Here is a 14,039-nt window from a genome sequence, read left to right as displayed (position 1 = left end):
TTTTATACTATCTCGCACCCATGACCGACTAGAGCTATAAGAAAATGACTATTTTTTTCATTTTTTGGAAAATCTTTGTCCTCGCACACTCAAGTTTTATGCCACATTTAAACAGTGTTATTCTGATAAGCTATATCATTTATGGGTAAAAGTAACTCAATTCATGACTTTTTGCTACTTTTACCAGATATATCATTTTCATCGTAGTTTGACCCGCTGATTCATCTTTTGCGTGAATTACCCTTGACATCAGCCAAACCCAGGATGCACCGTCAAGGAGGTTATCAAAAGGATTTAGCATCCCACTTTTTTTTGCTTTTTTTTATCCTTTTTTTGTTTTTTCTTGTTTTTTTGTTCTTTTTTGTTTTTTTTTTTCGTTTTATCGCATAAGCGGTACAAATGAACTCAATTTATTATGTAGTATAAAAAAATGGTCAGTAAAAAAACTTTCAAACAAAATAGATAACATGTCGATGAAAATACTCCAAAAATGGTATGTCCAGTTAAAATTATCAAAGTTTCTAAGTTCGGCAGTCTGAAAACATTTCATCTAAATACTCTGGCAGTGAAGGGGTTAAATTTGACTGTGATTGGTCAATTTCTTAAGGCTTAAAGCTTACTACACCTGCTGTGGATCGGGACTAATGCAGCACGCGGCGCAATTTAGCGGAATTGTACACAAAAAGCTTTCTTTGCGTGTGCACTTTAATATTGTTTCCAGCGGCGTCCATCATTAATATTTCAGTCCTTCCGATTTGCCCGGCAGAAATTACACTCGATAACCGCATGCAATAATAACAATATTAATTACACATCATTATGTATTAATCTGTTTTATTAGCGGCGCGAAACCGCTATATCGCACACGCTCGCGTACACATACCTACACACATACACGCGTGCACGCATACAGATTTATATTCCTAGAAAATGATTAGATGTACATATGTACTTATTTGCACATATCGAGCGGGCCGCGATCGCGGAGCGTCGAGATGTTTATTAGCCGCATTATTAGCCGGTTTCTGAGCGCTCGAATCCATTTGTAATTAAAGCCGCGACGAGGCTTTAATAAACGATGGGACATGATATGACGTTATTGCCATAGGAACTACGCACGCACGTGGGTCTATCTCTTCGCGATCGCATGTAGGTTAATTGATATGCAGGGGGATGCATAATGGGTGTACACGTTCAATCATTTTGTGTATCTTTAGCCGCGAGCAACGTTTTGCGCCGTCCGATGCACGAATATTAATATCGAGATTAGACCTCGTCGTTTCAGCTTATCGTTACATAAACAGTGCTGAAGCCGTCTTTTTTTCTTTTTCTCTTTTTTTTTACAATTTTATTAAAATCCTCTTGCTAAAATGTGATTGATATTTAACGATTGACTGCAATCGATTTCTCGATAACGGCCCGTCCGAGCACTTATGGCCCTCGAATAATTAACTGTCGACAATGAAGAGCTTTCGACGGGCTATCTCAGCGAACAAAGTTGCGGAGTTGCTGCCTTTCTAACAAATCAAAAGATAATGTAGGGTAACGTAAGATAGGGGGGGTGGGGGGATAAATTCGAGGGAAAAGGCACAAAAGAAAATAACGTGATACTGAAATCGTACAAGGAATACAAGGAAGAAGTAGAGGAAAAAAAGAGGGAAAGATGTGAGAGAGGAATAATCGGTCTATATGAACTAGTTCTTGATCAGAGATATGTTGTGACACAATGTTACGTGGCGTCTAACTTGCCTCTCCCGAAACTTTAGTGTTTTCGCGTAAAGTGACATACGGAGCACGCGAGTCGCGAGAGAGAGAGAGAGAAAGAGAGAGAGAGAGACACGTCTATCCGACGCCCGGCGGGAGATGGATGAGTTCCGAGCGATGCTCGAGGAAAAAAGGAAGAATATGTTGGACAATTATCATAGTAGGTCGATGAAGGTGACCCGTGCAGCTACGGAGCACTGTACATACGTCGGAATTATAGGCCCTCGACACGCTATCTTAAAGAGTACTACGCGGCGGCAACCTGCCTGGCCTGGCCGGGCCTTAGCCTTCGTTAACGTCGCGTCCCGTTGCTTAACGAGGCGACGCTCGATAATAAATTACTTGTACAAGCAACGAAAGCGCCGCTAGATCGATCCGTCGTACCAATTACCGGTCCCGTTAGCCGTTATCCCGATTATGCGAGCTTCGCCGCGCTGTCCCGCGCTGTCTCCGCTTTTCCGCCGACGTCGTCGATTCGCGCCTCGACGCCGTGATGCGTCAGGGTGGCGATTAGGGGTCGACAGCGAGGCGAGGCGCGCCTTGGAGATCGCTCGATTCATTCGGCGCGGGGACGAAGGGACGCGAAGGAATTTCCGCGGATCTCGACGCACGAGCAGGTGCATTCCCGAACAATACTCGCCATTCGCGGCAGAATTGAGCGTCTTTTATTTTTAACGCGCGCGGAAGATTATGTAACGTTTACGGTGCATATGCGGCGCCAAAAGGCTCGTTACTGAGTCCACGACGTTGGCGCCTTTCTTAAAATTACTCTCTCTTTCTCTCACTCTCTCTTTTTTTTTCTTCTTTTTCTCCACTCTTTTGTTTATACGTCTCCTTAATTTAATAATGTATAATTTTATGCGTTACATACGCATAATAAAAATATTTCAGTCCGTCAATAAATATCTGTACTGATAAATTTTCTCAAAGTACGTTAAATCAATTCGAATTTGTAAAACCATCGTCAATATTATACCAAATATTATTTCCTGTAACTCTTTCACATTAATCGTGTGCTTTATATAATTTTATATACAACAGTTCTTAGAAGATACATCCTAGAACTAAAATAAATGTTTTTTTCTCTTTCTTTCTATTCTGAATATACGTAATATTCACAAGAAATGTACGTAAGATACATAGGATCGAATAGTTGCCCGCGAGAGCCGTTCATCGAGATGATTTGGTTTTTTAACGCTCAATTGCTTCTATTAACCCGGCCGGTGCGCTAAACGAATGCAGAGTATTTTTTCATAAAGTCTACTTTTTTTTACTTTTTTAATTTAATAATAGCTCTTTTGATGCGGGTAATCCGGAATGTCGTGAGAGGCAGTTATTTAATTTTCTTACACTGTGGAAAGTTTGTACTCCGTGTTAGCGCGCCGTTTCAACGGACTGCGTCCACGGTGCTGCAGATAAATATCAGCAGGAGTTCGAGATATGAACGCATTCTAATTCATTCGTAAGATCTTGTGCCAGAATGCGTAGAAGATCTTGGCGTAGCGAAGAGAACCGTCGACAGAACAAGCATAAGAGCTTCCGCACACAAATTTCCGTACCTGTAAGACGTAAACTTAAGCTGAAGAACCAATCAGGATATTGCTTTATCTTTGCCTACTCTAGAAGAAAATAGAAATAACTCAAACTTACACCGAATAACTGGAATTTCAACCGGTTAGTTATTTGTGTATAACAGTCAGTTTTACAGTCAGTTCTATTTTCTTCTAGAGTACACAAAGATAAAGCAATATCCTGATTAGTTCTTCAGCTTGAGTTTACATCTTACTTGTGCGTGGGAGTTCTGCCGCAAAATTGAAAGGCACGAAAAGTATACGGCGAAGACACGCCGGCGCAGTTATCGCGGTGTGTTACGCGCACATTCCGTCCGCGAATATTTTTACGTCCAATCGTCATGGAACATACGCGACCTTGATCGATAGGTGCCGCGAGCGACTATATATACGTCCCGGTAATGTTCTTACAAGTTTAAGCGCAAAGTTACACTCTGCAACACCCCGGCGATTAGTAACGTAGACGTCTGATGTGTCGCGTTCGTAGTTTGTCGTAATTTGCCAGACTCGATCGGTGTCCAACCGTACAGTCCTTTCGCGACTGTAGCCACGCGCGTTGTCTTCTTCTTGCTTTATTTTATTATTCCAAGCGTCAGAATTGTGACGAACTTTCAGGCACGAGCGAACGCACGTAGATCAATTATGCAGGAGCTGTAAAGCGTCACGTAACGCACGACCGCCAAGAGCGCAATTTATATCGCGTTTCATTCATCGGAGCGTTTGATGCGCGTAACGCTTGGATTATATCAGATTGCTGGTGTAAATGTTCATTTCGCCGTGCTATAATTATCGGGGTTAATATGATCCAGATTACAATTAGCGGGAACTTGAGCGTGAATTAATTGGATACGGTTTTATGTCGAGTGAATTTCACATGACACACGACGCCACGATGCACTACGGAATGCACATGGGAGCTCTCGTTTCTATTTTATCTCGTTGATATTACTTCCGACGTGTTCGGCCATTGTGTCCCTCGTTACGTGCACAGAAAAGGAGGACACTCCTGTTTGAAAGATATCTTTATTTCAGACGTGTTAATCTTCAAATGAGATCATATGGCATTAAACGGAGATAAGCTACTTGCAAAAATATGCTTTAGAATGCAATTCAATGAAAAACCTGTGCTCTTTCTGTTCAAGAATAATTTCCACTAATGGAAAACATAAAATACAGAAAAACATAAAACGCAGATGTTTTTATACATATAAATGTGTTCTCCTTTATCCGCTCAAGTTCACAATCATTGTTTTATACATAAGCAACGTATATAATTTTGTTAGAACAATTATAAAGTCCAGAATTTCAATAACTGTTACAATTTTATAACATATATTTTTGAATATATTATAATAGTTATATATGTTTTCCACTAATGGAAAATATAAAATTAAATGCAGATTGTTTTTATACATATAAATATGTGCCATTTTATACATATAAATGTGTTCTCCTCTATCCGCTCAAGTTCACAATTATTGTTTTGCATAAGCGACGTATATAATTTTGTTAGAACAATTATAAAGTCCAGAATTTCAATAAATGTTACAATTTTATAACATATATTTTTAAATATATTATAATAGTTTCATAAAAAAAAGTACAATATGATTATTTTGATGATAACGATATCTTCTCCCGACATTTAAAAACGTCATATTCTCAATCCAATCCAATATTTTCATTAGTGAAAATTATTTTTTAATAACAAGAATATAGATTTTCCTTCGTGGAAAAAATCATATAAAATATATTTTTGCAGGTAACTTACTCTCGTTTAATGTTATATAATCTCATTTGAAGATTAATATGTCAAAACAAGTACGTCCTTCTTTTCTGTATATTCGCGGTAAAAACGATTCCACGTTCACGGGGAATTCGTAGCCGAGGTGAAGTGTGACAGTTCTGGAAAGCTCGTTTTATACAACTTGGCTTTTCTATAAGCGCAACGTCTGAAAGTTCGGTACCTGTGCGACAGATTGCGCGCGAGGAAGCTCACGTTTAAAGTTTCAGAGAGAAAGTATCGCAAATTCGACGAAGAATCTAGAGTTGTTTATCTCTAGTTACTAACTAAATATCTTTAATGTAAAACGTCTGTCTTTTTAACGCGTAACGTTTAAACTAATCGACCGGTCAGTACACGAAGAAAATATTGTAGTCTTTTTTTCCTTATAAATTCTTTTCAATTTTACTACCGAGAAAAAAGTATCTAAGAAATAAAAATCATTCTTTGGATGCTAATAACATATTTATTTATATTGATATGTATATTTTTATACTGAGAAAAAATATCTTTTAAATAAGAAAATATTCTTTTTTTTATAATAATTCCTTATGAAAGCAATTTTTTAATTTTACTTAAATATAAAAATTTCGATTTAAGTAAATATGTTATTAGTACAAATTAGCGCAAATCTTTTAATAGCATATTTCAGTTCCTGAAATAAATAATCCGGGAAAAAAAGTTCAGCTAAAAGCCAGATATGGATTTGTCAAGATCTGATCAGATATAATCAGATATAATTCAGATATGATTCAGATCTGTCCATATATAATCATATATAATTATATATATGATTATATATGGACAGATCTGAATCATATCTGAATTATATGTGATTATATCTGATCAGATCTTGACAAAATCCATATCTGGCTTTTATCTGAACTTTTTTTTCTCGGAAAACAACACATATGAAATAAAAGGATAGTCAATTACTGCAAAAAGTCGACCTATTTCCCAAATGCAAAATTCTATAGTAATTTTTACTATAAAATTCCGCCCGTATAGAATAAAATAGAAGTAGTTTAGAATAGAACAAAGCTCTGATCAATTTTTCATGCATACATTGTAAAATGTTTCCTTTTCAGGTTCATGGTGGTATTGGTGTGCCTCATATTTAGCGTTTTGTCAACGATAGACCAATACAGTAACTTCGCAAACGAAACCCTGTTTTGGATGGTGAGTAGCCAGTGAACGATTGGCGACGTGCAAAAGTACTATGTCTCACACTGCGACATTAGGCCCTCACAATATTCCGCAAAGGAGCTTGGGTAAACTTCGTTCAATTAATGCATCGAAAATCGTTCTTATCAGTCCGTCTGAGTATGGACTTTGCAACAATTTCCAGAAGTTTCCGCGTTTCTCTTCTTCTGCGAGGGATCTGCGCAAATAAAATCATTTTTTTTTCTTCTTCATCTCTCTCTCTCTCTCTCTCTCTCTCTCTCTCTCTCTCTCTTGTCTTATTAAAATGAGCAGAGAAAAGCATCAACTTTTGACGTGAAACTTCGTGTGACGTAAAGTCGCACCGCTTGGCCGTCGTCGGTGGAAAAATAGACGAGTTGTGAATCAGTACTCGACGCGTTATAAAAGCTTACGGATCCCTCGCGATGCCTCCGCGATGTATTTTTCCTCCGCGCGAACGCGAAGAAGGTAAGCGCGCATAAAGCGCGCTCGTTGACGTCTTGGGCTATAAAAGTATAGTAAGCCGGTTCTCTCTCAAGGATCCCGCCTCGTTGTAGTTTCAACGTCGACGTCCTCGTTTTTCTAGGACGTCCCGTTGATACAACGGCGCCGTTACAATCGATACAACAGCCGTCTCCCTCTATCCACGTGCGGACCGTTGCGTATTCGTTTGAGCTTCACGATCAGCTGATGATATACCAATACGAAACCACCAAACCGACGATCAAATACACTTCTTCGATTGTCATCTCGGCTCGCTGTCTTTCAAGATCGCCCATCGCAAACATTCAGCAAAATGTTTTGCTGGTTCACGTAGAATTCCGTCACAGTTGAAATTTGCCGTTTTCTGTATCTTGTAGAAAATTGTCGGTGCACACATAGAGAAATATCATTCTACTGCGAGAAAAATATTATTGTACTGTTAAAAAAAAAACAATGATTACTCAGTTCACAAATAATTGTCTTCAACAAGGAATATTTTCTTGATGGTAATTTTAAAATATACTCGCGCCAAATTTTAGAAAAGCTCCTTATAATGTACTCAGCAGAAGAACTTTTGTTTTAATTTAATATTCTCGATTGAGTCTACTAGGAGTCAGAACGTATTCTGAACAAATTTGATGCTTATTGTGAGCTTACGTAATAGATTTGCGGATATACAAACTTATGAAATACTCGAAACATTTATTTGAATGCATTACGTAATTTTCTGTGCGTGATATGCAGAATTTACAGCGACGACATTCTAATAATAGATACGCTGGTAAATTTAGATGGAGATGCGAGGATTACACATTCGTTTGTCCCTCGTCGCCAGTCTTTTTTGTCTGCGACAGTCGCTTTTATAAGTGTGACTGGCTTTAATCTCTGGACAAGTGCCGCAGAGAAACAGAGAGACTTTCTTGCTAAATTTCGCAAATGGTTCCGACAGAAATTCTGTCTCTGTCATCTGTATTGTTTAAGTACAAAGGATATGCGACGCCGCAGTGTTCGCCAGTCATTTGTTAATCTTTCTAATAAATTTCTGAATGCTTCGTGTCTGAATAATTATCGCTATAGACTCGCCAGGCCACTCTTTTGAGAAGCTTAACCGTGCGTAACATGTTATTATCCAGGAAATATGTCTCGTGGTGTTCTTCGGAGTCGAGTATATGGTCCGACTATGGAGCGCAGGCTGCAGATCGAAGTACATGGGTTGCTGCGGACGGCTGCGATTCATACGGAAACCGATTTGTATCATAGGTGAGTTGAGCGAACGTGTTCCTCTCCATAATGTAACTCGCGCGGCGAACGCGCCACACGCCCGAAACTAATCCGATATTCGCATTGTCCGATCGACGGCGCAGAATTGGACCGCGCGAATCGCCCCTTTGTCTCGGATCGCGTGAGATCGTTTGCGATCGTCGTTGCCGCGCAACTTCGCGCGATTAAACCCGGTCCCAATAACGCGAATCTATTTTCGCCGAATCGAGATTCGTCGCGGTTACATCGCACTGCCTTGCGATGAAACTTTGTTTTTGCACCCACCTGTTCTCTGTAATTCTTATTCGACAAAAGGCAACGTATGCGCTTTAATTTGATCCCTATTATCCCCATTGTTATTCGGCACAGTCGAACGAGTGTATTCTATTTTGTTTATTCGCGCTTCATCATTTCGTTTATCTTATTCGTAAAGCGCAGCACGTTTGGCGATCGCGCGAGATGTAAGGCTCGACCGAGTTTGATTAAAAACATAATTGGCAAACACAGTTATGCAAGATATCCAATCCACAAAATTATGATTTTTGAATATTTGTTATCAATGACTAAATCCTTACACTTCTGTACACAAAACAAAGCAAGATCAAATTTTATAGACGTCTAAAGTTAATTAAAAAAACAGTTTCTATTTTCTACTAGTTGCACTATTGTTTACTGGTTGCGTCTTTTTATCTATTTTATGCTTGTCAATAAGTGCCCTTAAAGAGAAGACAATTTGTCATACTTGGCTTCTTGAACGATTGCGAAGAACCCTCAATGTTATCCGTACTTTTCAAATTATATATCAAATTTTCATCTTCATTTTTTATATTCTATGGCCTGGATTACTCTTGAATGACTACAGTCAATTAATCACAAATTTATCATGAACTGTTATTCACTGCTTAGATCACTCAAAAAATATAATCATATCCTTCTCTTAGAGGATTTTTCTAAAAGCAGAAGGGAAATATTTTATTTTAACACCCTTTCCCTTTTTCAAAGGAAAAAAGAATTGTATTTGCAAGGTGCTATTTCCTATAATCCCATATTCTAAGCAAAACTTTTACCAATAGAATATTCTTCTTGTATAAATTACTAATTACTAATCGGAGATCTGTCAGATATTTTATTTTAACTTGTTCCATTTTAAATCAAGACGAATATGTTTATTTGAAATAAAATGCTCTACACTGAGAAAAAATTTGCTAAATTTCCAAAAACGTTTGTTTGGATAGTACTGTGAAGATATTTGTTTAAATTAAGTAATCATTTTCTAAAATTAAAGAAACAAATTTATAATTAAAACTTTATATAATTTTAGAAAATAATTACTTAATTTAAACAAATATCTTCACAGTATTACCCAAACAAACGTTTTTTGAAATTTAATTAATTTTTTTCAGTATATTATTACTCATGATATGAAAGACGCGAGCAAGATTTGTACTATAACTAAGAGACAAGATTCTTCAAATTTTAACAATATTGCGCTTAAAATATTTTCCTTTTGGTTTTAGAAGAATCCTGTTGAGTGCACAAATATGCTTAATACAAGAAAATTATACTAAGGATGAGATTATATTATTTGGATAGTCAATATTCCTTGTTGCATGAAATAAGTACAGGTAAAGATTAATAGATAATCAGAGGTTCATTATGCTAAAACTATTTGTCAAATAACAACGAACTATGAATGCCTGAATTTCGATTCGGGTATCTCCTGAATATTCTCGATAAGTTCGTCAAATGTCCGGTAAAACAAGTAAACAATTACATAATAAATGATTTGACATACTTGGAAACACACGATGTGTGCCGTTGGCCGGTGTCTTCCATTCTTCGTTAAGACTTCTCGATTTCGCATCTCACTGCTGCTCCAGACACTTCATCGTGGCATTGACATTGACACTGTTGCTCGCCTAGATAGAATCTGAAGAAACGAGTGTTAATGAACGCGATGCCAACGAGAATCATTGCTATCTATTTATCATTGCTATCTCGCAAACAAGAATGCAAGGAATCTAACTTCATTGACGTATCTTTCGTAACCCTTTTCGAGATGCTTGCAGATTCTGAAATTGATACCAATCTTTACAGCTATTTCCCCGACGTCAAAAGAGCGACGTGACGATCATCTTTGTCCGAAGGGCGATGCGATGATCTTGAATTCGAATGTCGTGAACGCGCGCGATCATAACGACGTATGTACGATAAATTTGCATCGCCACGAACGCGCCAAAAACTATCGCCCGTCGATTGAATGTGGCGGCTACTGGCGATACGCCCGACTCACGTGGTTTGTTCTTTTCAACTACACTGCTAAACTGGTGCAATAAGTTAAAATGAGACAAGTATATCTTTTCTCACTCTAACTTATTGCACCAGTTCAACAGTGCAGCTGAAAAGAACAGACTTTCAATTCGTACGGAGTGCAACAGGCGACATCTAGCCACCGAATAAGAATGTAATCCCTTGTCCACAACCTTACTTTAATTCTTAAGCCGTAAGAAATTGACCAACCACAGTTCATTATTTTTAAAATAATCGACTGTGGTTGGTCAATTTATTACGGTTTAAGGATTAAAGCAAGGTTGTGGACAAGGAGTAAGACGTCTAAAATCCACTGAAGTATATCCTTATAGAAATATCATACTAAGAATCATTGATAATTACTCCAGTATTTTTAATACTGAAAATAAGTAATTATCAATGATTCTTAGTATGATATTTCTATAAGGTTATGACCCGTTCTTTGTAGCTGAACTGATTATAGTACAGTTTGCACTAGTTATCTTTTTCTTTTTTACATCAAGTCGCAACTATATATCTGTTTCTTTTCAAGTTCCGAAAGTGTGAACTAGTTCACCTACAAAGAACAGATCTATATGCAAACTGAAACGAGTGCTAGGTTTGCCTGCAAGGAATGAGAACCCTTATAGAAATATCATACTAAGAATCATTGATAATTACTTATTATCCAGTATTTTTAATACTGAAAATAAGTAATTATCAATGATTCTTAGTATGATATTTCTATAAGGGAGGGGGAGGGGAGCATACCTAATGTCTCGATCACTCTGTCTTTGTCTACTCTTTGTTTACTCTTTGTTGATCTTACTTACCTCATCTTCTCCACCACACTATGATCTAGACAAGAATAAGGAGATTTCTTTCTCTTTTTTTTCTCTTATTCCGTATAGCAGTGTATGTTCCAGTTAATATATAAAGGGCCTTCTACAATAAGCTATTAGTCATAAGTCTCTTTCTCTCTTTTTATCTCTCTTTCTTTCTCTTTCTCAATATATAGTTCTAGGCCACTTCACGTCGTATACCCCAATGCCACTCTATTAATCAGTCATAAGTCGTAGACAAGTTCACCAACCACAGTCAATTATTTTTGAAAATAGTCGATTGTGATTGGTCAATTTGCTTACGGCTTATGATTAATAGCTTATTGTAGAAGGTCCATAATATATTTCAGTGGTCTAACTTTACTGACGTCACTAAACCCTTTTGAGACGATCGCAGATTTAGAGGTTGACGCCAACCTTGACGGCTACTCCCTCGAGGTCAAAAGAGCGACGCGACGATCTCGATATTGAATTCAGATATTGTGAACGCGCGCAAATACAACGATATATGTACACAATACACTTGTATCGCTGTGAACGCGCCAAAAACCGCCGACCGTCGATTGAATATGATAACTATTAACGATGCGTGCATTCAGACCGCATCAGGCGACATCTAGCCACCTAAATATTCAATCACATACGATAGATCGATAAGATCGATAGTTCCTAAACATTTTCGACTAATTTCACTCGTTTCCGTATTATTGATCAATGGAATCTTGTCTCTGTGCTGCGATTCTATGCCCGGGAAAAAAAAGATTATATATAATTATATATAAATATATATGTGATTATATATGATTATATATGAATTTTGTCCATATATGTGACCTTATATATGGTCATATCTAATTATATATGTTCATATATAAAACGAAAATTGTCAAATGAAAAAAGGAAAATATAATTTGATTCGATTAAACGTCGACATCATGGGCTACCATAAACATAAGCATTTACTTCAATTGTATCTTCACAGTAGTATTCTTTTCAATGTCGACATATATAATTATATATGATCATATATAACCATATATGGATAAAATTCATATATAAACTTTTTTTCCCGGGTGAGCCTATTTTCTATTACTAAACTGGCTGCACTAGTTCTCTTTCATCTTTTTTTCATCAGCTTTATCTGTATAACTCTTTTTTTAAGTTCCGAAAGTGTACACTGGTTCAGCAATAGAAAACAGATCCTATAACTTCCAACGAAAGTGTCGTTATTGTTACATTTAGTATATTCGACTAGACTTGAGTTAATCAACGAGATTCGATTAATGAAAAATTCATATAAAACCTAAATTATAGCAGAAAATAATTGATCGTTGTTGAACGTATTTCAGTACAAGGCTAGTTCGCATCACGTTCAGATGACAGATTCCTTAACCTCGGATGTGACTAACTTTAACGCTAAATATCTCGCTTCGCGAGGCAGAGCGATATTTTTTTCAGATTCTTTTATGCCAAAACGCGTCGAATGAACCTATTTTCATGAAAATCAGAGGTGAGGATAGTTGTTCTAAATAATTACCACCGGTTAATGCATAAAATTAATATAAGTAACTAATACCTGCTAGTCGCACGTTACACATAGCGAACGACTCTCTTCACTGAAGCATACGTAACGTCAAAATGTCACTTCTGCTTCGAAAACTTTCTCGTTTTTTCCATTAACCAACAGTCACGAAAAATGCGCGTTCCTCTTCTCCTTCTTTTTCGTCTTTTAATACGACAGCACTATTCTGGCCGTGTTCCATTTTTACTGCCAGTACTGAAAATCTATATACGTGACGAAAACTGTAGATTTTCAGTAATGGCAGTAAAAATGGAACACGGCCTCTGTAACTTCCTAACGACAATGTCAGTACGGTGTATCGTTGCGCAGCTTTTCCACTATATATTATTAGCCTTCTGCAATAAGCCATTAATCATAAACCGCAAGCAAATTGACCAACCACAGTCGATTATTTTGAAAAAGTAATCAATTGTGATTGGTCAATTTGCTTACGACTTATGACTAATAGTTTATTATAGAAAGTCCATTATATGGCGCAACGATAACTAGTGTATTCAATTGAATATGGATTAATCGACTCTGGGTTATTAAACCCTAGTTCATCGGTCGAACATTTTCATATAAATTTTATTAGTTTCGCATGAAATTGATTGGTTAATAGAGTCTTGTAAATTTTTGTTCTTGATTAAAGCAGAGAATTTAGCAGTAAATATTTATTTTATTTATATTTTTTATTTATTTATTTTATGTAATTTTATTTATATTTATTTGCCAATCTTCAATTATATTATTTTCTTTTAGAAATAGGCACGATGAATCATTTAATAAGGCGAAGATTTTAAGTTATATATGTAAATTCTCTGCTTTAATCAAAAACAAAAATTCATATAAAACCTAAATTATAGCAGAAAATAATTGAGTGCCTTGTTGAACGCATCTCAGTACAAGCTTAGTTCGCATTACGTTCAGGGCACGTATTATGGAACTTTTCGGAATCAATTCCGATCGGAAACATTCAGTTATTTCCTAAATTTCTATTGTCTTTTCTAGGGGAAACGAAATTATTCTGACTAGAGTCCCTATAGTAAGTCTGGCCCATGTTGTCAAACTTTCTATTGGCTTTGACAAAATATAGCGGAACCAATAAGATGTTTAGAATCTATGTTTTGCGAGAGATATTATTTAAATGATAGGAAAAGAACAAGAAAGAAAGAAAAGTGTTTTCAATCATTTCAATCATTTTCTGTAATTTATATATACCTTATATTACATATTCAATACAATATGACAGTTAGAAAATTATTTTTAACACATTATTCGACACATTCATATGAATTATAGTG

The 14,039-nt window shown here is 36.6% G+C and overlaps 1 protein-coding gene across 6 annotated transcripts in view; it reads left to right on the top strand.

The window, feature by feature from the left end:
* The window catches only part of LOC116840819 (potassium voltage-gated channel subfamily KQT member 1), a 73,169-nt gene that overhangs the window by 15,962 nt on the left and 43,168 nt on the right, over positions 1-14,039 (top strand). For all 6 annotated transcript variants that reach the window (XM_032808049.1, XM_032808050.1, XM_032808048.1 and 3 more), the window contains exons 3-4: positions 6,207-6,297; positions 7,917-8,043. In XM_032808049.1, coding sequence (XP_032663940.1) covers positions 6,207-6,297; positions 7,917-8,043 — 218 coding nt within the window. The remainder of the gene's footprint in view (positions 1-6,206; positions 6,298-7,916; positions 8,044-14,039) is intronic.

Source organism: Odontomachus brunneus, unplaced genomic scaffold (assembly GCF_010583005.1).
Source record: "Odontomachus brunneus isolate Ranch 3 - 2012 unplaced genomic scaffold, Obru_v1 Obru_scaffold_012, whole genome shotgun sequence".
NCBI lineage: Eukaryota > Metazoa > Arthropoda > Insecta > Hymenoptera > Formicidae > Odontomachus > Odontomachus brunneus.
The sequence above is the reverse complement of the archived record's forward strand: the minus strand, read 5'-3'. Positions and strand labels throughout refer to the sequence as shown.